Here is a 24,357-nt window from a genome sequence, read left to right on the forward strand (position 1 = left end):
GCGAAACTTCAAATTTTCTAAATCATTCGTGTGAGGCTGGACAAAGTAGCATAATTACTTATTTAAATACCAACAGAGATGTGAAAGTTCCTGAAGTTTCACCAAGTTTCATCATCGTCATTTTCAGCTGCCTTGGCACAAGAGCAGCGAAATATAATTGTTTATATGATTCAAATGGCTCTGAGCACTATGGGACTTAACATCTGTGGTCATCAGTCCTGTAGAACTTAGAACTATTTAAACCTAACTAACCTAAGGACATCACACACATCCACGCCCGAGGCAGAATTCGAACCTGCGACCGTAGCAGTCGCGCAGTTCCGGACTGAGCGCCTAGAACCGCTAAATTGTTTCTATACACGTATTTTCATCATTTAATACCATTACATTGAATTTTATTTTTTTAAATAGCGTTTCCAATCTCACGAGATCCAAGCCGCTACTGTGTGTGCTCCGGAGCGCCAATGCTTTCCTGTTTGGAATGGTGTGCTTTAGAGTAGGTGTAGAGCATTTCCTGTGGTTTAAGAAGTCAAAAGTAGTTAATTTGTCACAGAAATGGCACCTTAACAATAACTGTATCATTACATACCATAATTCTAAGTACTGCTGTCTATTACTATTCATTACTCATTCAAAACTTAAATATATGCTGATGCGGATAAGGAACTTGGGGATGCGGATTAATTGCTGCGGATACGGTTGCAGATTAGGACCTTGCGGATGCGGTGCGGATGTGGATTGCACTTTTCTTATCCGCGCAGACCCCTACCTATAGAACACTCACAACTAAAGCAATAAGGGAAACACTGTTTTAAGTTCTACAAAACAATGCCAGTACAACTGTAATGTATGGAAGTGAGTTGTGGACTGTAACTAAAAAACATGAACAAAAATTACAAGCACTGGAAATGCAATTTCTAAGAAGAGTATGTATGTACACATTATCCAACAGTATGACAAATGCTGACAACAGAGAAGAACTGGGAGTGAAAAGCTTAAATGAGCAGATTAAAGAGTACAGGAACAACTTGAAGACCATGTCACAAGAATGTGAGATGACAAAATATGACAACCAATGGCAAATTCTCAACCAGTGGGCAGAAGATCTTTAGGAAGACTGCAGGAAAAGCAGAATGTTCAATAGTTTCATCCTTCTTTTTCCCTGTGCTCTCTCCCTCTGTCCTCACTTAAGATGGGTTCCTTTTGATCTTGTGTCAGAGTGACCTGCCCCAACTTTCTGACCTTCCCAAACACATCCCTCAGTCCTCTCGAGGCCGTTAGCCTTCCAGTGTGCATGTTGGAAAATTTAAAGATCCCAGTTCATTTGTTTTGTTTTGTCACAATTTCTTTGCTGGAACATCACATTTTTACATTCCATGCTGTTTTTATTATTAGTGGATTATATATATAAACTGGAAATTTGTGTTTTATGTTGGATGGAATGAAATTCAACATTATATATTTTGCAACATTTTGCTTTCCACTACTTTTTGTTACAGTAATATTTTTTTTACATGCTGTTTTGATTCTTGCATATTAAATATTTTCAGGGCATATTGTCTTGTTTATGTTTTTGAAGACAATTGATTTTTTATTTCATAGCTTTTGTTGTATTTCTAGTTATCATAATGAAAATGAGAAAAGAAAAACTTAAATACAATGAAATACTTGTTCTGGTTTTACTGTGATTGTATACAGTCATGTCAACACACCACATTTACTTATTTTTATCACATTCTAAGCACATCACAATCTGGCTGAAAAGAGAACTGGAAACAAATTTTCCATACGACTTATTTATTTTTATCATATTCTAAGCACGTCACAATCTGGCTTTTGCCTAGATTTCTTGCACACAAAGAACACTCTTATATTTTGGTGGTGTGTTGGTGTCCTTTAGTCTCTTAGTTGTATCAAAGAATGACACCATGTTTGCTCCCTTGTGAAGGCACTTCATATCAAGTAGTCTTCTGTCGATGATGCACAAAGTTTCGTCACAACTACAGCAGAAGACAGCTTTGTGAGTGATCATACAATCATATAATTACTGCAGTGATACCAGCAATGTCAGTCGTATTGTAGAATAGTTCCAAGATTTCTTTGTTACACTTATTAGTGATAAAGAGTTGAGGAAATCTAAAAACAGATGAATTCCCTTCTCTTGAACAACAAGGCTGCATCTCCTTAGAAATTTCAATCTTATTTTTCCTTAGAGTTCTGACATATGTTCTTTTCACTGCCATCAAGTCCCTCACTAATGGTATTCTCCAGAAAAAATTGTGAGCTACAGTATTATCGCCTTCGTTGAGCCATTCTGTTGATATACCTTTTATGACTTAGGAACCCTGATGTAAGTCTCTTTGTTGGCCAGTTTTTTCCCCAAGGAAATCTGTTCATTCACTGGAAATGTATGTCTAGAATTGCAAGTCCACCATATTTTTATACCATATTGAGCAGGCTTGCTTTTCATGTATCGTTGAAATTTTCATTTCTCTCTAAATGCAATAAGCTTTTGATCAGCAGTTATGTCAAAGCTTGGACTCTATATGGAAGAAAGCTGCAAACGAACATTTTCGAAATGTTTCTAAATGCTGCTAATTTATCATGAACTCTACTATCTGCCCATGTTTCCTTATTGTTGAATCTGAGAAAATGTGTGATAGCTTGAAATCTTTTTAGGCGTGTTATTGTCCTGAAGATAGACCTGCCATGTTCCTTGGTTCACTCAAGCACTCCCACCCTGATCTGTAAGCTACAGAAGATACAAATCAACCAATGTAGGCCTCTAATTCTTCCCCGTCTAGTTCCTTCCATGCCTTAGGTATACTATTAGGATATCTCCACTCCACTTGTTATACACTCACCTAGGGTCTCTTTCAGTTTTCCTTGTCATGACAGAAATAATTTTTGGGGTAATTTAGAGCTTTAGGGCTTCTTTTATTGAACTATGGGGGGCTGCTTCAGGACCAGGTTTATTCTGAATTATATTATGGGATGAGATGGAGTTTGGCATTTAGTTGGAGGTACTTTGTATGAAATTATTATATTTTCTCCAGTGAAATAATCCTTCATACTTTAGTCATCACTATTAAATCATCATAACCATGAATGAAATCATCTTCATTACTTTCTTCTTCCATTGCATCACTGAATTTCTCCACTTCATTATCTGAGGGCAAGTATTCATCATCATTCATGTCAGATACACTTTCATTATCTGCATCAGCATTATCCCAAATCAGAAGAACAATTTTATCAGCCTCTTCGTACCAAACATGTTTTGCATCAACCCTAAACAGAAAATTAATTCTATGTTTAAATTTTAACCTAAATTGTCAGACAATAGTTTTTTCTACAATTTTCATAATTTATGACTTATGTTACAATGAACTGATAGTTCTTTGTTTTTATGAATTATGTCAAGACTTGTATGGAAAACTTAAAGATTTGAATACAAATACTGAATTTATTAAATAAAGTCAGCCGACATCTACTTGCCTCACATCAACAATGCTATCTAAAGCTCAACAAATGAATAACCTTCATTGTTGTTAAGTTTTGCCAACTTTAGCCATTTGTTGGCAACACTGAGTTGGTTAAACCAGCTGGGGGTCTTTGAAGACCCCAAGTGCCCACTTTCGTTCATTCTTGAACTAAGTTATCTAAATTACAGACATAATTGTGTAGGATTTTTTTTTCATAGTGGTCCTTTGTATCTTAACTAGGAAACTTGTGTCAGGGTCCATGAGCATTGCAAGATCAGCACCGGAAATATGAGGGGTATGGGATCTGAAAAGACACCTCATTCCTAGCGAAGGGTTAAACTGATGACCTAATATTAAATTCATAGGGTTTCTAATAACTGAATATTTAAATGAAGTAAAAATCCTAAGCAAGCCATTGCAAAATGACCAATGATGATGTTTTCCCAACCCAGTAAATTATATTTTTTAAGTTTTCTGCAACTTACTTTTAAATTTGCAGGGCTGATTAGGTTAGTGACATGTATTAGTGCTTGTTTGAATAAAGTACGTTAGCAACATGTGCTAGTTCTTTTGTAACTGTTTTTTTGTGTCTCATTGCAGAGCATGTATGGCAAGTGACTGTCAAGGAGAAGGGCCTTGGCAACAGCCGCAACATACTGGGCCCATTTTTGCTTTGTCTGACAGACAAGACCCTCAGCTTGGTGCAGTGTGGCCCATCTGAGGATCCACAAACATATGAGTTTCCGGTTAGTATCACTGTCAATTACCGTGTTGCATTGTCAAACATTTGGTATGGAGTGTGCTGTTGCTTTTGACTATAAATGATCATCTTTTTGGATTTGATGCTCTTCTTAAATGTACCTTATTAGCATCACGAAAGGTGTGCGCAAAACTACAAATATTCACTAATCAATCCTGTATTGTGGGTCTAATTTTTGCCACAACTAAGATGTAATATTCTGTTTATCAGTTAGCCAACATGCAATTAACTGCACATGTAAACCAATACTAAATTGATGCATAATTATTACTCCATCAGACGAGTAGAAATAACTTTAGGCTGAAATTCAAATGTAACTGTATTATAATAGTTTTCAGACTGGAAAATAAAAATATCCTGCTGATGATAGCACAAAAAGTGCTGAACCTATTTGGGGAAAGTAAAACAAGCAAACAGTGTCTTGCATAAGGCAGGATATCTCACCAATTTGACTATAAATAACAAATATGAATTTTAAGGAATATTTTCAGGGTTAGCAATCTCTGTGCCAATATCTCTGCATCAGAGGTTACCAAACATTTCTTCTGACAGAACACTTTCAGAATATTGGTACTTTAAAGGAACATCTTGTGTATTTTCAGAGTTAATAAAATCAATGAAACTTTAAAAAAATGAGAAAAACTAGTTTTATTTGGTGATTTCTTCAGTTTAAAGCATAGCTAATAGGACAGAAATTTTAATAAAATTTTGAAAAATGAGAAAAAATGTCAAAAAATACCACCTCATTATTATTAATAGTCTCTTGCGGAGCACTTATTTGCTGTTCCGCAGAACATAATTTGGAAAGTCCTGCTGTGCTTAATCTAGTGTTTTCCTTCTGAGCTTATATCTTATATTTTAGCATGATATGTTTGTTTAGCCCTGAATCATACCTACGAATTTTGAGCTCAGCCTTCTGCATTATGAAAAGCCCGAAGAGAAACAGTGCAATGGGAGACATGAGAGATATGATACTTTGGAACAGAAGATGTCATTAGGACTTAATTGCACATATAAATTTTAGACAGCATTCAGTTTATTTTTTCATCTGTACTAATGGCCAGTTACTGTGTGAAAGTCAGTAGTGGTGATCAGAAACAGCTGCAAAAAATAAAAGCAAAGTGAAAATGTAAGATAGAAGAGAGAGACTGTGATCATGATTGTGAAAACGAAACTGCAAACATTGTTGTGCTTACAGTTTAAAATTTTCTAGTTACAACTGATCATGACATCAAGGACTGAGTTAAATCTGAAACGTAAATCATATAAGTTCGTTATATCCATTGTGTATGACGAACTTGGAACTAAAATTTAGTTTGTAAAATCAAAGCTGGAAAATGCAAGATGGAATAATAACAATATTATGAAAAGGTTATTTGCTACTTACTGTATAACAGAGATGCTGAGTCGCAGAGAGGCACAACAAAAAGACTATCAAAGCTTTCGCCCAAACAGGCCTTCATGAGAATTGGACAAAACACACACGCAGACACACACACACACACACACGCAGACACACACACACACACACACACACACACACACACACACACACACAACTTCATCTACATTTACATTTAGCCTTTGCAAACCACCATAAGGCGCGCATAGCAGAGGTACTTCTCATTGTACTAATTATTAGTGTTCCTACCTGTTCCATTCACGTATGCGGGAAGAATGATTGTTTGAATGCCTTTGTGTGTGCGGTAATTATTCTAATCTTATTCTCACAATCCGTATGTGAGCAGTACATAGGGGATTGTAGTATATTCCTGGGGTCACCATTTAAAGCCAATTTTTTGAGCTTTGTTAATAGACTTTCTTGGTGTAGTTTACACCTATCTTCAAGAGTCTTCCAGTTCAGTTTCTGCAGAACCTTTGTGATTCTATCACACAAATTAAACAAACTTGTGACTATTCAAGCTGTGCTTCTCTTTATGTGTTCAATACTCCTGTTAGTCCTATTTAGTACAAGTCTCACACATTTGAGCAATACTCCAGGATGGGTCTCACGAGTGATTTGTAAGCAATCTCGTTTGTAAACTGATTGCACTTCCCCAGTATTCTACCAATAAACCAAAGTCTACCATGTGCTTTACCCGTGACTGAGCCTATGTGATCATTCCCTTTCATATCCCTACAGACTTTTACACCCAGGTATTGTATGAGATGCCTGATTCCAGGAGTGACTCATTGATAATTTAGTCATAGGATACTCTTTTTTTTGGAAGTGGACAATTTTACATTTCTGAACGTTTAAAATAAGTTGCCAATCTTTGCACCACTTTAAAACCTTATCAAGATCTGACTGAATATTTCTGCAGCTACTTTCACATAGTAGTGCAGCTACTTTCACATAGTAGTGCATTATGGATAACTGCAAAAAAACAAAAAAAAACCTATTTCACTGTTAATATTGTCTGTAATGTCATTAATACACAGTATGAACAGCAAGGGTCCCAACGCACTTCCCTGAGTTACATCTGAAGTTCTTCATCTGACAATGACTCTTCATCCCAGATAACATGCTGTGTCCTCCATACCAAAAACTATTCAGTCCAGTCACAAATTTAACTTTTATACCCCATATGATTGAACTTGTGACAATAAGCGTAGATGTGGTACTGAGTTATATGCTTTTTGCAAATCGAGAAATACTGCATGCACCTGATTGCCTTGACTCAAAGCTTTCAATATGTTATGTGAGAAAAGTGCAAATTGGGTTTCACATGGTTGATGTTTTTGGAATCCATGCTGATTAGCATTGAAGAGGTCATTCTGTTCAAGTTACCTCATTATATTTAAGCTCAGAATATGTTCTAAGATTCTACAACAATTGTAAGTCAAGGATATTGGATGGAAGTTTTGTGTATCACTTCTACTACCCTTCTTGTGTATGGGTGTGACCTGTGCTTTTCTCCAAGAACTGGGCACAGTTTTTTGTTCAAAGGATCTGCAATAGATTATAGTTAGAAGATGGGCTAACTCAGACACAAGTACAGTATACAGAGTGTATATGACCCGGGAGATCCGGGAAAAACCCGGGAATTTTTTCATGCGAGAGAAAACGGAAACACCCAGGAATTTTTTAGAATCCCAGGAATTTTTCATTGTTTTAGTTTACAGCTAAATTTTTGTAACTTAGACTGGTAAGAGCCAATACTCTAACAAAGAATATTACTGTATCTCACTACTGCAGAATAATACTGCAGCAATAAAAAAACAAATGAGAGAAAAAGAAACGAAAATAAAATTTAAGTTGCAAAGGAAATTCACCATATACAACAACAAAACACAGTGCTCTTAAAACGTTTCCCAACAGCAAAATCTGTCAAAGGCTTTAGGAAGACTATGCAATGTTTCATAAAAACAAATTGCCTCCTATGGGCATGACATCACAACTTTACATTAGATTCGTTTGAGCAGTTGCAAGCGAACTTATCCACATGTGCAGTTGAGTCTCGTATAGTAGTACCTTCTCCTGCTTCTGGCTACAGAAGTGTGGCAGTTAGCTGTATAAGCAATAGCAGCAAGCAGCCAGATGCTATCTGGAAAAATGTTACTGGTGTGCCTAAGCTGCCAGATTCACGTATGCGCAACAGGCCCAGAACTAGGGGGCAGGGGCAAACCGGGTTACCTGCCCCGCACGATAGTATCGGGGGGGGGGGGGGGGGGGGGGGTGTCGCCAAATTTATATTATTGAGGAAAAAGACCTTGTTTCACAAAGCCCCTAGCACCCAGCGCACATTGGTCTATCGATTTCTCATATGATTTTGAACTCATCCCTGTTGCTTTTTGAAAGAATTGTAAGTTGATTTTTGAATGCGTGCATAGTCTATGTGATGTCTCTGCCAGGTGAATCCTCGTCGCATCTAGAAATAAACTTTCCTGCAGACAAATACGAGCTGAGCGGAATAAAGCCAAACGGATGAATGCCAGTCGCTGTTTATGTGGTTGACTGGGTTTGTAAATGATCAGCATTGTTATAACTACTAGCGAATTCCATAGATTCAGACTACCAGAGTGGAAAAAGACGACTAACAGGAATCACAGGCAACAAAGATGGCATATTGTCTCCTCCATATGTCCAAGAAAATGAAATTTTGACAGAAAATTTTTGGCCAGACTGCTACACTGCTAAGGGCCAGTTATGCAGTCCCCGACTAGCAGCTGCTAAAGTTATATTCTGGCAGTAGTGTGGAAAACGCGTTCTACGAACACGTAATAATGCCTTACCGGATAAGTAATCTGGTGAAGAAATTAACCAGAGAATAAGTTTTGACACTGGCAGGAATAGGTACAGAATTAGTGATAAGATTGTTAGAACAAGGAAGGAGAAGAAACGGGGACTCACACAAATTATGGGAGAATATGACGATTCAAAATTTATTTAAAAATTTAGTACTACTACTTTTCGATCTCTTGCTTCAGAAGCTAGAGAGTATGAATGAATTGTGAAACTATTTCCTAACACACAACGTTTTGCTTGTAGTAGGCCTAATAGGCATTTGATATTGGTACTTCGTGAATTGTAGTCTGTCGTGTTATAAAAATGACCATTTGTGCCAAAACAGTCTCGTTTATTTGGTGTGTGTAAGAACTGCCGCAATATTGGGCAGGCCTATTTCATTTTATATAGCAGTGACAAAATACATGTAATCAGGTCAAGAAACACACCAGTCTTGGGTACAATTTGTATTAACAGCTTTTCTAGTATTAGACAGTGACATTTCATTTTTTCATGTAGTGAAATGTTGATGAACTTTGATGAGGTAGTAGATTCTTTCCCAGAAAGGAAAGTACGCCATATAAAGCTGTGGCAAGATTAGAGAGAAAAGATGCTAGGACTTAACGATTGAAGAAACGTTTACTGTCTTGTGTGTCTCTTGTCTTTACTCATTTTATGTGTCCCGTATTTAATTTTATGTCACACAAATCACCAAGTTATTAACTAATAGGCAGTAAAGACTGCAAATTTTCTGAAGAGTTCTTGTTCTGCCGGTTACAAATAATCCCAACCAGTATTAATTCCGAGATTTTTATAAAGAGGAGGAGGATGTCAATAAAGAGGTGCAGGACGTCAAACTGGCCGACTGGGAGCAGGAGAGGCACCACAGGATATTTTAATTTTCACTGGTGTGAATATAGTTCGATGGCACCCATTCCATTACAAAATATTACATGTCTGAATTCCACAGAGCAAAATACAAGAGACGTGCGAAGGAAGAATGCTGTGTGGAGAGGCGTGGCACTGCACTGTGCCACATTTAAGACCGAATAACATGTCTTACATTCCCTCGAGTATATATGTTTTATGTATCAGACCCCAGAAAGATGTGTGCTACAAAATGAAGATATTTTTTAAAAGTCAATTTTTAAATTTTTGGCATCCTAACTCAAATGCTCAAGGGAGGGGGAGCACCACTATCTAATATCACCCTGGTTCGAAAATATCCTAGATCTGGACCTGATTTACAGAGCAGTCTGAGTTGTAGTGGGAGGTGGTAGTCTCCACGTGACCTGTGTTTACGTTAAGTGATTTTGCTGTTTCCTCTTCGTTTATTGCTCTCACTTCAAATGAAAACAAAACGGATTTCTGTGGCCGGGAGCTATCAAGTAAATTAAAATACACTCACATAATTACAGAAGGCTAAAATATGTAATTAGTTTCAGATTTTATTTTGTTTCCACCTTTCTGACAGTCAAGCCTTAATCGCCTTGCATAACACTGAAGTTATTTTTGTCGGTTTGTGAAAGAAACTTGACTTTTACTAATCTTTTCTGCTGAGGCAGTCAATTTATTTGAAACAAGTGTTTAATTCCACACTATTGGCTAGTCTCAACTGTTCGCTGCATTTCAAGTTCACGTTTTCATCTTCTAGCATGTATGGCATTAAAACCAAACCTGAGATAATACAGTGCAGGTACTCCAAGAAAATTTACATATGAATCTGGACATACGAATGTGCATATTAAGCCAAGTGATGCATTTTAGTATAGTTCACAAAATTCCCATGCTCTTGGAGTGTCGTCTAATGTCTTGTTTCTTTTATGACATAATGTAAGATCTTTTAATGTTTTACACGTACGAACATACGGGCTTCCTGCGTCATTGTAGCTGCGCAAGCACTGCAAAACCTGTTATTTGGCATGCTCTGGCAACTGCTGAAACGATTCTGTTTCTAACAGGTCATGGGAAAATATTGCGAATGGTTGTTTGGAAAACGTTACTTTCAAAGTAAATTTTCTTTTACGCAAGATGAACTCTGTGCACGTGAATGTCCGATGAATTTCTTAAATCACAGAGCACTTGACTCATTCAAAAATCAAATATTTGAGGGTGACCATTTAGAATATTTTTGAGCCCAGAAGATCAAACATTCATGTCGTTAAAAGATTTACTGGCACATTTTTGTGATGTATCTTTAAAGTGTAACACGCGCAAAAATGATCATTATGTGTTAAAGCTTAGCTTCTCTTGCAGCTTATTAATCTTAGTGACCAATATTATATGTAAAAGCTTTTCTTTTCTTGTAGCAACACTATGGATATATGTATATTAATTTAAAACCATTACCTTTTCCTATTTGTGTGTTCGCGCTACTTTACAGTGATGTTGCTATTGGCTGACTACATCATGTGTCCTATGATCTGAATATCCGCTGTCATTGGCTGGCGAGATCGCTTGACATGAGCTACAACTGGTTTACAAAAGCGCATCGCAATTTTGATTTCAATCCTTTGGAAAGTAACATGCGGTGTTTGGTTGAATTTGAATTTATATATGAAAATATGCAGTGTACATGTTGCTGCACATCACACATCTTTCTAAAACGTGTTTTTTTTCCCCTGAGTTTCCTTTTGTAAAGTGCCGGGAAATTGTACGCCGGTGTATAAAACCACAACCATTTAAAGGATTGATAAGTTTTGTAGTTTTGAGGAAAAGTATACTACTACTTAACACAGAAAAAATGTATTTTCATCCGGGAGAAAGTGTATTTTTAACTGGGAAATCCGGGAATTTTTTTTTCATTGTCCACGTATAAACTCTGAGTATAGAATCTGACAGGGATTCCATTGGGCCCTAGAGTTCTGTTCAGTTTTAACAATTTAGCTGTTTCACAACAACACTGTCACTAATACTTATTTCATTCATCTTTTCAGTAGTATGAGGATTAAATTGGGGCAATTCTTTTGGGTTTTGCGTTGTAAAGGAACATTTGATAATAGAGTTAAACAATTCAGCTGTTGATTCGCTATCCTTAATGTCTCATTCACTAGGACTGGACACCCCTTTGGTCATAGTTTTTTATTCAGGCAATTTTCAGCAGTTGATATCTGTTTCAAAAAACTCATGGCACTGAACTGCATTAAATTGATTTTATTAGTACTTCCGATTTCGACCATATGCCATCTTCTGGTACCTAACAACACAACATTCTAATTTGTAGAACAACATTAAGACAACACAAATTGGTGTGTAGTAATCACTTAATAATAAACTTATGAAAATCACTTAAAACATTTCATTTGTCATGAATATTGAAACACAAATCATTGAATATTTTCATCCACAGGAAACATGTAATAAAAAAACTCATTCATAACATTTACAAGTACAGCATTCATCCTATTCATATGAAATGACAACAACAAATACGAAGTGACTTGGCATCACAGCCCAAAAATATCATTATGCCGAAGCTGTAGCTATGAAGATATATCGATATGTGCATTATTCGGCTACAAAAAGCGTGACAAGTAATGTAAGGGAAGCTAAAAATTATCTCCACTATCGTCGTATAGTATAGTATTTTTTTTTTTAAGTAGTCATGGCACACTGACACACAGAAAAAAGACATAATGAAAAGCATACATCAAGATCTCAGTTAACCTGGTCACTATGTAAAAACTCAGAATGTGACATTGTATAAATTACAGTATTACAGTATTGTACAAATTATAGTACAGACTAAAAAAAATGAGGCCTAACATAAAAATGATCCCATAACAATCACATACAAAAAGGTAGTAACATAATAAGGTGAGATCTTGTAATTGTGTGGCTCATCCAAGTTCATAAGCCTTTCTAGCTCTCTGTAACTTGCTGATGATATAGAAGACGTACACGAGTCATTATTCTGTAAATGTACAATAAAGATACAAAGAGTGAAGAAGTAAGGTACTGGAATTGCTGAACCCATGCTAATTAGATCAACAAACCATACTTATCTGTAAAGTATGTTGAATAGTTTGGAGATGAGTATGGTCAATGGAGACCTTGATGTATGCTTTTCATTATAGAATGATTGCTGCACTTACAGTTTTTTATTGCATGTTTCATGTGGATTAAATTACTCATTGCTTTGTGGTTCAATATTCATAATAAATGAAATGTTTTCAGTGATTTTTGTAAATATATTATAATGTGGTTGCTAGGCACTAACTTGTGTTGTCTTAATGTTGTTCTACAAATTGGTATGTTGTGTTGTTAGGCACTAGGTGATGGGTTATAGCCAAAACCAATAGTACAATAAAATCCAGTTAATGGAGTTCAGTGTCATGAGTTTTTTGAAACTAACTTTGGTGCCATTATCAGCCTTTACATACAATTTACATTTCTTTGGGTTTTGTGAAAGATTATTTGACAGTATTCTGCCTTGGTAGTCACCGAAGGCATCACGCACTGTTGTCTCGACAGCCAGACACGTTTCATTTAGCATTTCTCTATTTGTAGCTCCATGCTTTGTTTTACACCTTTCATGTAGTAATCTCTATTTAACACGTAGTTACAATCTCTGGTTGCCAAAGCCTGATTGCAATCAGGCTGGGAGGTGGGGGTAAGAAGGAGGCTGTGGCAGGGTGGGGGAGGGATAGCATGGTGGGGGTGGAGGATGGTAAAGTGCTACTCGTGGCAGCATGCAGGGATGAAGTGATGAAGTGGGGAGTGAGTAGGGTAGCTAGGTGCAATCAGGAGGTTAGACAGAGGGCAGAGGGGGGAGGGGGGAGGGTGGCTGTGGAAAAGGAAAGAAGTATAAAGATAGTAGATGCATTGGTGGAATAGAGGACTCTGTAGTGCTGGAATGAAATAGGGAAGGGGACTGGTGGATAAAGGATAATGACTAATGAAGGTTGATGCCAAGAGGGTCACATGAGTGTAGGATATGCTGTAGGAACAGTTTCCATCTGAGCAGTTCAGAAATACTGGTGTTTATGGGAAGGCTGTGAAGCAGTCTTTGAAATGAAGAACATCGTGTTCGGCAGCGTGCTCAGCAAAAGGGTGGTCCAGCTGTTTCTTGGGCACAGTTTGTCATTGGCCATTCATGTGGACAGACAGATTTTTGGTTGTCATGGCTGGTTTCACATGCAGCCCTGCCTTTGATAGGATAGGTGATGCTTGTGACCAAACTGGAGTAGGTAATGGTGGGAGGATATACAGGGCAGGTATTTCATCTAGGTCTATTACAGAGATATGAGCCATGAAGGTTGGGGTTGGGGCAGGAGCTATGTAGGGATGGACAAGGATATCATGCAGGTTCAGTGGGTGACAGAATACCACCGTGGGAGGGGTGGGAAGGATAGTGGGTAGGACATTCCTCATTTCAGGGCACGACGAGTTGTAGTCAAAATCCTGTGGAGAATGTGATTCAGTTGCTCGCTCCAGTCCTGGGTGGTATTGAGCCATGCTCTTCTGTGGCTGGGTAGTGACTGGAGCAAATGAATCACATTATTCACCAGGGTTTTGACTGCCTGTCTGCAACTTAGCATGTCTTCCTTAGGGTAAGTAGCAATCCATCTTTTCTTACGATTGCTGATGTCCCTACTTGAAGTTGCCAGGTAGATGTAGCCAGCATATCAACGTAAGATCAAGACACAATTTACAAGACAAGAACATCAATTTGATAGTATAATGATGTGGCCAAACATGAAAACCATCTCTCATTTTTTAGTACATTTGTTATGACTGTTGAATTCTATGAAATGCTATATTGGCACAGGAGAATAGAGACTGCTCACATCAGTAAGGAACTATTTGTTGTGGTGTGTTAGTACAGTATTGGTTTCTTACCTTGAATTGTATCCTTATTCTGTTAACAGCTTCATTCAAAAAAAGTGTCATTCAAATCAATCAACTTGGTGGTAGTGGACAAGCAACTTTCTACTGATTTATTCGTGGGCTTCATTGCAAAATATCATGTACAGATCACACACTTTAATTTGACCCCTGAGCAGAGGATGCTGGGAATGCAGCTCATAGTACCTTGGCTAGTGAGACAAGCCCTGCCTTCTTTTCCCAGAAGAGCCAGTTTACAGCTTATAAAAGAAACAAACTTATAATGGGTTCATGTGTTATAGGAGTGACGCAAAAGTTGGTGGCGAGCTACTAGAAGGAACAGGTAGTGTTTCTTCGCCCATTTTTGTGAATAATATTAACAGTCACTATACACCAATCAACACTAGTTTCACAATAGCTGCTTGTTGCTACATTGCACAAAACTGTTACATAACTAATGTTGCCAATGAGCACAAACATTTAGAAGCAGTACAAAGTCAGCGGACTTTCACAGATCAGAAGTGAGCCAATTTAAAGTGTGCAATCTGTATGAGATCTGACAAAAAAACAAGCGAGATAATGTTGTAACCAAATACGTTCAGTTAGTGGTTGTCATCTTCGAAGTAGACAGATTTGAGTCAGAATTCATCTGCATTTATTCCATTCATTGCTCAAAACGTTTATGTACATCTTTTTCTGGTCTGCACAGAAACTTTGCTTTCCAAATGTGTTTTTAACAGGTTTTCTACTTTCATTGAACTGATCGATTTATCTGAAGTTTTTCATAGCATAATGACTCATTTCAAGGTTGAAAAGTAGTCACGGTCTAATGTTTTTTTGCGTTGAGGCAATATGTGTATTATAAAATGCAGTTCTGTCATGTTCATGACATTATGTTTGTATTTCTTAAGAGTTGAACTTTTTCTAAGCAGCAGTGTGCTGTTTGAATTAATAACTGAGTTTAAAATATTACGTTATTTATCTTCTGAGAAACTTATCCAGAAAAGTGTTTTTACAAATTAGTGCTATCTAAATGTCACACTGATTTGGCTTTATAGTTGAATGGTATTCGGCGATGCGGGTACTCGGACTGCTTTTTCTATATGGAAGTTGGCCGTTCTTCATGCACAGGAGCTGGTGACCTGTGGATGCAGACTGAAGATACCAACATTGCCCAGAATATGCATGATGCAATCCTCCAGTATGTATTCTGTTCTGCTTGGCCACCAGTGATATTGCATGTCTCCTTTAACTTATATTATTTTATCTCTGTATGTTATTGTGTTTCTGATAGTGTTTTATAGTAAATTTGCTTTTGTCATTATTCATTGCCTTCTTATAGTAGCATTTAAATAGGCCATGACGATATACGATTGAATATTACATTTTAGAGCTAGAACAATCGAACATCTATACAGAATGAAACTTAGTGATAAGAAGATGAGGAATTTTATTAAATGATAACTTATATGCTTTGACTATTTAACTGCCTCGCATTTGAAAACAACCAGATGAGGTGGCGTACTGGTTAGCCTGCTGGTTTGCATTTGGGAGAACAAGGATTCTGTCTGGCCATCAAGATTTAGGTTTTCTATGATTTACCGAAATTGCTCCATGCAAATGCCGGGATGGTTACTTTGAAAATGGCATGGCCAATTTCCTTCTCCATCCTTTCGTAACCCAAGCTTACGTTCCATTTCTGTTAATGGGACATTAAACGCTTAATCTTCCTTCTCCTCCCTTAATTTTAAAGTGTACTTTTTAACTGTAACATCCAGATGTTTTTAAGTTTTTCAATCTCCTCTGGCCAGTAACAGACATTTTTATGACATGTTGGGCATCTTGGAAAATTGTGAAGTATTAAGTTATCCCTCTAGTATTCATAAAAGTGTTTGTTATTATATTCAACTTCTGAATGTATTTTTATCTTTCCAAACAAGGAGTTGGATGAAACATTATTATTGACACACAGCTGACAGTTTGAATCAGAAATAAATGTTTCACAACTACTTACCCACCTCCATAGTCGAAGAAGCTAACGCATGCTTGTGGGATGGCATTTAGTTCTAAAATGACCATTTCAGATACTTGAAGTAATAAAAGTATGAGTGTCAATATCTGGCAAACATGGTGACGCAGATTCCCTGAACACCAGACTTGTGCTCCTCTGTAGATCCACACACAAGAGTGTGTTCTGATACGTGTTGGTGTCATGTGCTGTGGCTTAATTCACAAAAATATGGCAGCTGTGACATTTACCAGCATCAGTCCAAGCTTGTGACTTGGGTTCCTCTTTCCTATGATTGTCATAGCTGACATAAATATGAATTTGCCCAGTTGTGGTGATCAAATAAATTTTAATTTTTGACAAACTCTTACAACCCAGGTGAAGCTGTGGTTTAAAGCTTTTACAGGCTCATACTAGCTGTGGAATTAAAAGCCACAACACTGGTGAAGCTATGGTTTAAAGCTTTTGCAGGCTCTTACTAGCTGTGGAATTAAAAGCCAAGAAGTTGACCAGAACTGTTATTTCATTAAAATTGTGGCTGGTTCTCTGTAGGAGTTGTGTAAACTCCTGGAATACATTAGCAAATCTTGATCAAATAGAGAAGTTTGTGTTTTCTCATTTTTACCAGTCAGAAATAAAATTGAAGGTTTTACCAAATGGAAGAGACTTAAAAAGAACTAAATCACATATGGTACCAGCCCAGGTTTGTATTCGTATATTTACACTTGTTGAAAAGGGATAGGTATTTTCATTTCTAAAAGCACCATCCTGAATGTGACAGTGCCAAATAAGGTGAAGGAACAAGGCACTTAATGTAATGTTGTATTTAAAGGACTTTTGTTCAGGCAGGCATGATAATAAGGCAGAAGGGTGAATGAGCTCTATAAAAAATGTCAATCTGGTACATAGCTGGTCAGTGATTGCTTCTTTTCTTTTGTATCAGTGCGATGAGTAGCAGTCGCGAGGACTCAGGCAGTATAAGTGTCAGTGGTAATTCACGTCCTCGCACACGCTCGTCACCAGGGAGTGACGCCGCACGGCCATGCCGCAGGCAGGGTCACACTGTATCAGGAAAGCCACCACACTACTCTGCAGGTAACTAGATGGAGAATAGTTATCATTGTATTGTCAGTGTACTCCCTCTTATACACTAAAGTTTTATTGGTGCTATGTGATGTGAAAAGTCTTTGCTTACCAGAAAATCATTCTAGCTTAGCAAACAGCAACTCCTGAAAGTACAAGTAGAGCATGATTTAAACTAGATCTATTTCTTATGCAAAGGAAGAATGTGAAAAATGATGGGGTTGGGAATTTCATAAGTAGCAGGTAGGAACGGAAATTGGGCAGTGGATGGTAATAGGTGGAAGTTTTAAATTCTCTCATTATTCATTGTTGGTCTGCTGATCAGGAAGGTGAATGTTCAGGGATGTGGAATGAAGGTATTCTCAGGAACACACATTCCACTTATTACTGCACGGTCTTTGATTTGTGTAGGTGCAGTCCCTTGCACTCTCTGGACTTTGTTCTGTCAAATTATATAGATAGTGTTTTGATCATTTAAGTCAGAAACCCATCAGTAAGTACATGTATCCACTAAATTCATTTCTTTGTCCCTTAACCATTTTTGTATGTAATAATGGTGTGCAGCACCGCTTCCATCTATGAAAGAGCATTAACAGTTTCTCAACATCAGGTCAACTACTTTCACCTGTGTTATTTATTTGGTCCAGGAAATCTTTTTTAGTACATGTGATGTAGTACATGGGGTAAACATAATTAATGATTTCAGTAGCAGTTGTGACTACATGTTCAACAAATTAAGAGTGCGCAATAAATTGACACTACATTTCTTGTACATATGATAGTAGCAGTTTTTAAGCGAGAGTACCTGAGCAACACAGTCAAAGTAAATTATAGTACAAAGTGATATAATACACAATTAACAATATCTGATAAATGAGATTTTACTTACTATGATGATTTAAAAATACAGAGAGAGAGAGTAGAAGTAGTGGTTAAGTAGGAACTGTTTTAACTTTACTTTAAAATGTGTTTAATGTCAGTTTGCATTTTAACTAAGAAGGCATTTGTTTACATAATATAATTCCAGTATGATATACTCCTGTTTTTCGTAAGTTTGTGTTCGCTGTGTTTACATGCAGGTTAAGCATCTGCCTAGTCTCCTGTACATTTGCAGGTTTTTTCAATTTTTAAGACGTTCCCTCTGTGTGTGTGTGTGTGTGTGTGTGTGTGTGTGTGTGTGTAGAGAGAGAGAGAGTGGGGGCAGTATTTTCAGACTTTAAAAAGTGTGAACTCAATGGAAAGTATGTGACTCATAAACTGGATTAGATTTCAGTTACTACCAGAAAGCACTTCTTTCTGACCACGGTATTTTCAGATCCTGTTAAAGTGCTAAGGAGAGATTACAGTTGAAAAAAATACTCATTTAATTGCTAACTAATGCGGGTAAAGTGTAAAGTTTTTAGTTTTTAAGCAAGAAATTTGCTTATTGTTTACTGAGATCAGACCACTTCCCCTAACATTTTTCAAGCAAGTACTTTCCATTCGTAAGTATGGTTCTCGGTGGTTTTTAAAATTCTAATCTATGTTTGTGAGAATGTATTTATTGGACTGAAAACATTTTTCAGCTAGGATTTTTTTCAAAGTCTGTGACTTATGGAACTCGTAGCTTGCTAGATATGGTGAACAGAGAGGATGTTCCAACAATTTGTACTTAAGTTCTAGGGTGTTTGCCATTGCTGCAGCATATTTGTCTGCAATTGCATGTACATGACTTTTCTTCGTTCTCTTTTTGCAATCAAGGTGTTCTGTCTCATATTTTTTGCTTCCATCTAGTTCGTGAGACTCGTATGATATTTCCTAATTATTGTTGTACTCTTTGCAAAGTAATCAATCAGGAAAATCTACTTCATGCCACAGAAAAAACTAAATTGGTTCCACGGCGTTTTTTTTACTGTGTGGACTCGAGTCCATGACAGCAAGTTGGAGTATAAAATCAACTATATTCTTTTTTTAATACAATCCAAACATAGCTGAAAATTTTACTTTCCATCATCATTCAGCATACGATGTGTTATCTTTTTATAGAGTTTTCGCAGTGTTAACTGTGAATGTACCGTATTCTTTCTATTTTGTGCACCATTTCAGTTATTTCATCTGTGGTTGCAGTTTTGGGTTGCTGTTAACATGGACCACCTTCAAGAGAAGTAAGGTCAAATTTTAATTCAGTATATTTGCTCTGAAATGTTGGAATCGAAATAGATCTGTACCCATTGCTGCGGTCCAGTGTCGAATCTGTACTGCAAATGAATCTGCGTGGTCCATTACGGCCTTGCAGATCAGTGCTGTAGAATGGGCTGGTGAGATAGGCACACACCAAGGACACAGGCACAAAGAGGACACAAGAAATGGCAACAGTAAAGAATGTAAGAGGATTTGAGGATTAACTGGGGGAGCTACACTATTTCCCTTACTCATTGTGTTCCTGGAGCACGTAGTTCACACAGCTGCCAGCTACAGTGCTCCCTCATATTCGACAGTGGAGTTCTTGTTGCTACTTCTGTGTGATGATGTAGGATTTCAAAGGTCAGTGAGCAGCTACTGAAACAGATATGTTGTTTGACCAAAGGCGTGCAAGGACTTGGTGAGACACAATGATGGAAGAAACAAGCAAACAAGAGGTCAAGGGTAAATATAATTTACTTGTTCTTACAGTCCGTACCTGTGCTGCTCCTAAGTTTTGATTGATACAATTTGCTGTGTAAACAAATAAACTCTATGGCAGATTAATAGTATTAAGGGAGTTGTATATGTTGTACCTGTTGACAGCTATTCTCTTGCCGTTGGTCATCTATTGCATTGCTCCAGTGCTGCAAGTTGCCCTTACTGAGGTGTTAGATACATTGCTGTTGTTATCTTATGAATATAACTCTGTGCTGAAGCACTGGATTTCTTTAAGTTTTCTTTTAATCGCTGTGCTAAACATTTAGCCCATGTAGTTTGTGTATCAAATCTCACTGGACCATCACTTTCACTATGCCTGCCAGTTGTGTCCATATGGACGTGAGGGTCTTGATTCATCACTGCTGAGCTACATTAGCGACATGCTAGCAGCGATGCTGTACCATAAACCTTCATAATCAGACACATTTGTGTGTGGGGACAATCCAATAATGTAGCAATAGATTTGAGGAATACTTAGTGCATTGTTGATAACCATGTTTATCTTACAATGAACAGACTGTAGTAACAGCACTTTGATCTGCTGACGTACTGTGTTACAGATATTAAGCCACTCGCCGCCTTGGTTATCGAGCCTGTTCTAAAATGAATATTCCCATTCTCTCCTCTATCCCCTTTACTCTAGTGTTGTTACTCATCCACTTTACCAGGTCTTGCTAGTGACTGGAAGTGTCACTCTATCTGTTTTGGTGGAAATCAAAGATTTTTGTGATTCTTTATCTGCCCAAAGTAGTTTTGCCATTAAATGGTTAAGAAATGCAAAGAGGTTAGCTAGAGAGATGATTGAATGCTCACTTCACTTCTGCATTGAGAAAGTAATTGAGCTAGACTGCTTCAAAGTATTTGATAGAATAAGAAATGAAGTGGATAATAGATCTCACATATTTCTGGAATGAGATTTTCACTCGACTAAAAGTCGAAATTAGTGAATAGGACAGACAGTAAATAACTACAGCATTTTTGGACCATATTTTCCTTCGTGGAAAATTGTAAACTTTGGCGGCCAATGGATCAATGAATGTCGACACATCCCAATTTCACTGTGCAGCTGGCAAGGGTAGTAAACTGGGCATGTGTAGATACCACGGCCTATAGTCTTTCTGAATTTCATTCTGTTTACTCAGTTGGACAGTAACTGTGCCTCACAGGCAGGCGCATGAATAGTATATGCAGATGAAACTTCCTGGCAGATTAAAACTGTGTTCCAGAATGGAAACATCCCCCAGGCTGTGGCTAAGCCATGTCTCCGAAATATCCTTTCTTTCAGGAGTGCTAGTTCGCAGGAGAGCTTCTGTAAAGTTTGGAAGGTACTGTAGGAGACAAGGTACTGGCAGAAGTAAAGCTGTCAGGACAGGACATGAGTCGTGCTTGGGTAGCTCAGTCGGTAGAGCACTTGCTCGCGAAAGGCAAAGGTCCCAAGTTCAGAGTCTTGGTCCGGCACACACTTTTAATCTGCCAGGAAATTTCAGATCTCACATATGTCATACCATATCATTGACTTTATTTTCTATCAGGAAACTTCATAAATAAAAGCTTTGTATCTTATTTTGTAAAGTATGCAGGTGATTTTGGTGTAAGATACACCACAGATATTGTTGCATAGGAGCTGAAATAGCTGCTTTCAAGTTCCAAGTGAAAGAGTGGATGGAAAGCATATTTTGAAAGTTTTTTTAAAGTACAGAGTAAGAGACACTTATCTGAGCATCAAAATAGCTTTGAGAATATTTATTAAAACACCAGTGGCTGTAGCATTTTTTGAACACATTTAAAGCAAACTAAAGTTGATAAAAAAATTACTTACGGTCAAAATATGGATACAAGCAGACTGTCAATTTAAGCTGTATATTTATCAACAGAATACAACACAGCTGCTAAACATGACTTTAGCAATATGATCAATGAGTCTACTTTGCCTGAAACAAGGAAATTTAACATAAAGTTGTAATAAAAACACAATGTGTTGTGAAGGGACATTTTGTCAACTCTTTTTTCTTTTATTTCTAATTAATAATTTATGTATTGTTAATGATTTATGTGGAGAAAAAACTGTTGAAAGGTGGTGGTGTGGGAGGGGGATGACTGGTTGGGCGTTTCTGCCAGGGGTGTAGGGTCACTTCAAGCTCTGGCATGAACAAGTGTGGTCTTCCAGTACATCCATTGTATTGCATCGTCCAGTGTGCTTAGCTGACGTTCTTCTGTCCATTTCCATATACAAGTACTGTTGTTGTAGCAATGTATAATTAAAATGTTGTAGTATGAGAAACCTATTTTTCGTACATTGATCGTTCGTATTCACTTGCTGATATGGCACCCTTTGGTGCCAGTGAGGCACACTTACGCTTGCTTTCAAAATTCAGTTTTCCTGACTGCTTTTCACAGGTTGAGCTTAGCATAGCACTGACTTTTCCAGCCACATCAGAAGGTGTTGCTGAGCCATTACATAAACCATCCCTCTGCAGTCTTAACCAGTTATTGTACCTTCCTGGCAGATTAAAACTGTGTGCCCCTTTGCCTTTTGCAATCAAATGCTTTACTGACTGAGCTATCCTAGCATGACTCACGACCTGTCCTCATAGCTTTACGTCCTCCAGCTTGTCATCTCCTACCTTTCCAAAATCACTAAAGTTCTCTTGCATAAGGCAAATGATTTTGGAAACAACTTGCATAAGGCAAAGGGTTTTGGAAACAATACCCCAGGCTTTGGCTAAGCCGTGTCTCCATAGTATGCTACCTTCCAGCAGTGCTAGTCCAGAACGTCTGTAAAACTGGGAGGGTAGGAAATGGGTACTGACAGAAGTAAAGCTGTGCGGGTGGGCTGTGAGTCGTGCTTAGCTGGTAGAGCACTTGATGACAAAGGCGTAGGTCCCAGATTCGAGTCCTAGTACGGCACATAGTTTTAATCTGCCAGGAAGTTTCATATCAGCACACTCTCTGCTGCACAGTGAAAATTCATTGTGTTTAAAAGTTATTGATGTAATAATAACAACATAGATAGGATAGGTTGGTACTCACCACACAAGAATATTAGAAGTATTTAAGCTTCTGGACAAAGTTATTCCATGGACGTAGAACGTGAACACATTCACACAACAACTCACACATGGCTTCGGTCACTGGAAACTAAGGTCCAACTGTAGCTGTATTTATGTATGATGTTGTGTGAATGTGTTGGAGTTCTATTTCTGAAGGACTTTGTATAAAAGCTTAAATATTTTTGGTATTCTTTTCACTGTGCTTGTCTGCAACTCAACATCTCTTCTATGTGGTGTGTAGCAATTTGTCCTTTCCATGTTGTTACATCGTGGAATTTCCATTGTCCAGTTATTGATCTTTCACTCTTCTTTATATCTTCCAAGTCACGATTCATTTGGGTCATTTGTGGTGTTGCATTTCAAATTTCAGGCTTCTTTCACATTCCCGACTCTAGTTAGTACAGGAGACACTAAATTTAAATTTCTTAATCCTGTTTTACTTACCTTGACATAATTTTTTTCTGTAGTTTATTGAGTATTGTAATAAATATATACACATTCATCTGTTGTGACTTTAATCTTATTTTAAAGAGAAAAATGTGTGCCAGGCCAATGTTGAGGAAGGACATTACATGTGTTCTCTGTGTTTAGAATGTGATCCTCTTTGTTTTCAGGATCATCCATTTACAATGAGCACCATCCACCTAGTGGCAGTACAGAAGCTGTGCACAACCAAGGTAAGTGACAGGAATTATAAATGTTTCAGAAGGTGACAGATAACATTCTCTTGTAAGTTGTGGCAAACAAACTTCTTTATAGTGAATTATATGTTTTTTTCCCAGTTGGCCTCTTTTCAAATAAACAGTTTTCTTATTAAAAACATGAAAAGTGGAAACTGAACTGATCTATTTGGTTCTTCTGACATTTTATTACAATATTGCCAGTCTAAGTTACATTCCATTACACAAAAATATTTTAGAAATTGAAGGTATCTGAATTCTGATTGCTTGTTTCTAGTGATATAGAAATTATCTCACCAAGCCTTTATTAGCCATTCCTTATTACTTTTCTTTGACTGTTCTTCGTAAGTTTGTTTCAATTCTTTATGCATTTTATTTTCTGTTTTTCTTCTGTTCCCATTCTGAATATTTCTTGTTGTGTATTCCAGCTCTTCCTTCCTTTTTATATTTCCTCAGATTGATTTATAGTTTCTCACTACCTTATCAGCACTTTTTGTTTGTGTCTAGTTCACTTATTTCTCTTGTCTGCATGCTTACATTCAGTTCTTTAAAGTTAATATAAACTGAGGGCACTAT

At 37.4% G+C, this 24,357-nt stretch overlaps 1 protein-coding gene across 5 annotated transcripts in view; it reads left to right on the forward strand.

The window, feature by feature from the left end:
• Positions 1-24,357, forward strand: part of LOC126334930 (insulin receptor substrate 1) — a 211,636-nt gene that overhangs the window by 52,213 nt on the left and 135,066 nt on the right. For all 5 annotated transcript variants that reach the window (XM_049997664.1, XM_049997666.1, XM_049997667.1 and 2 more), the window contains 4 exons: positions 4,086-4,231; positions 15,358-15,500; positions 17,251-17,402; positions 23,716-23,778. In XM_049997664.1, coding sequence (XP_049853621.1) covers positions 4,086-4,231; positions 15,358-15,500; positions 17,251-17,402; positions 23,716-23,778 — 504 coding nt within the window. The remainder of the gene's footprint in view (positions 1-4,085; positions 4,232-15,357; positions 15,501-17,250; positions 17,403-23,715; positions 23,779-24,357) is intronic.

This window comes from Schistocerca gregaria, chromosome 2 (genome assembly GCF_023897955.1).
Source record: "Schistocerca gregaria isolate iqSchGreg1 chromosome 2, iqSchGreg1.2, whole genome shotgun sequence".
NCBI lineage: Eukaryota > Metazoa > Arthropoda > Insecta > Orthoptera > Acrididae > Schistocerca > Schistocerca gregaria.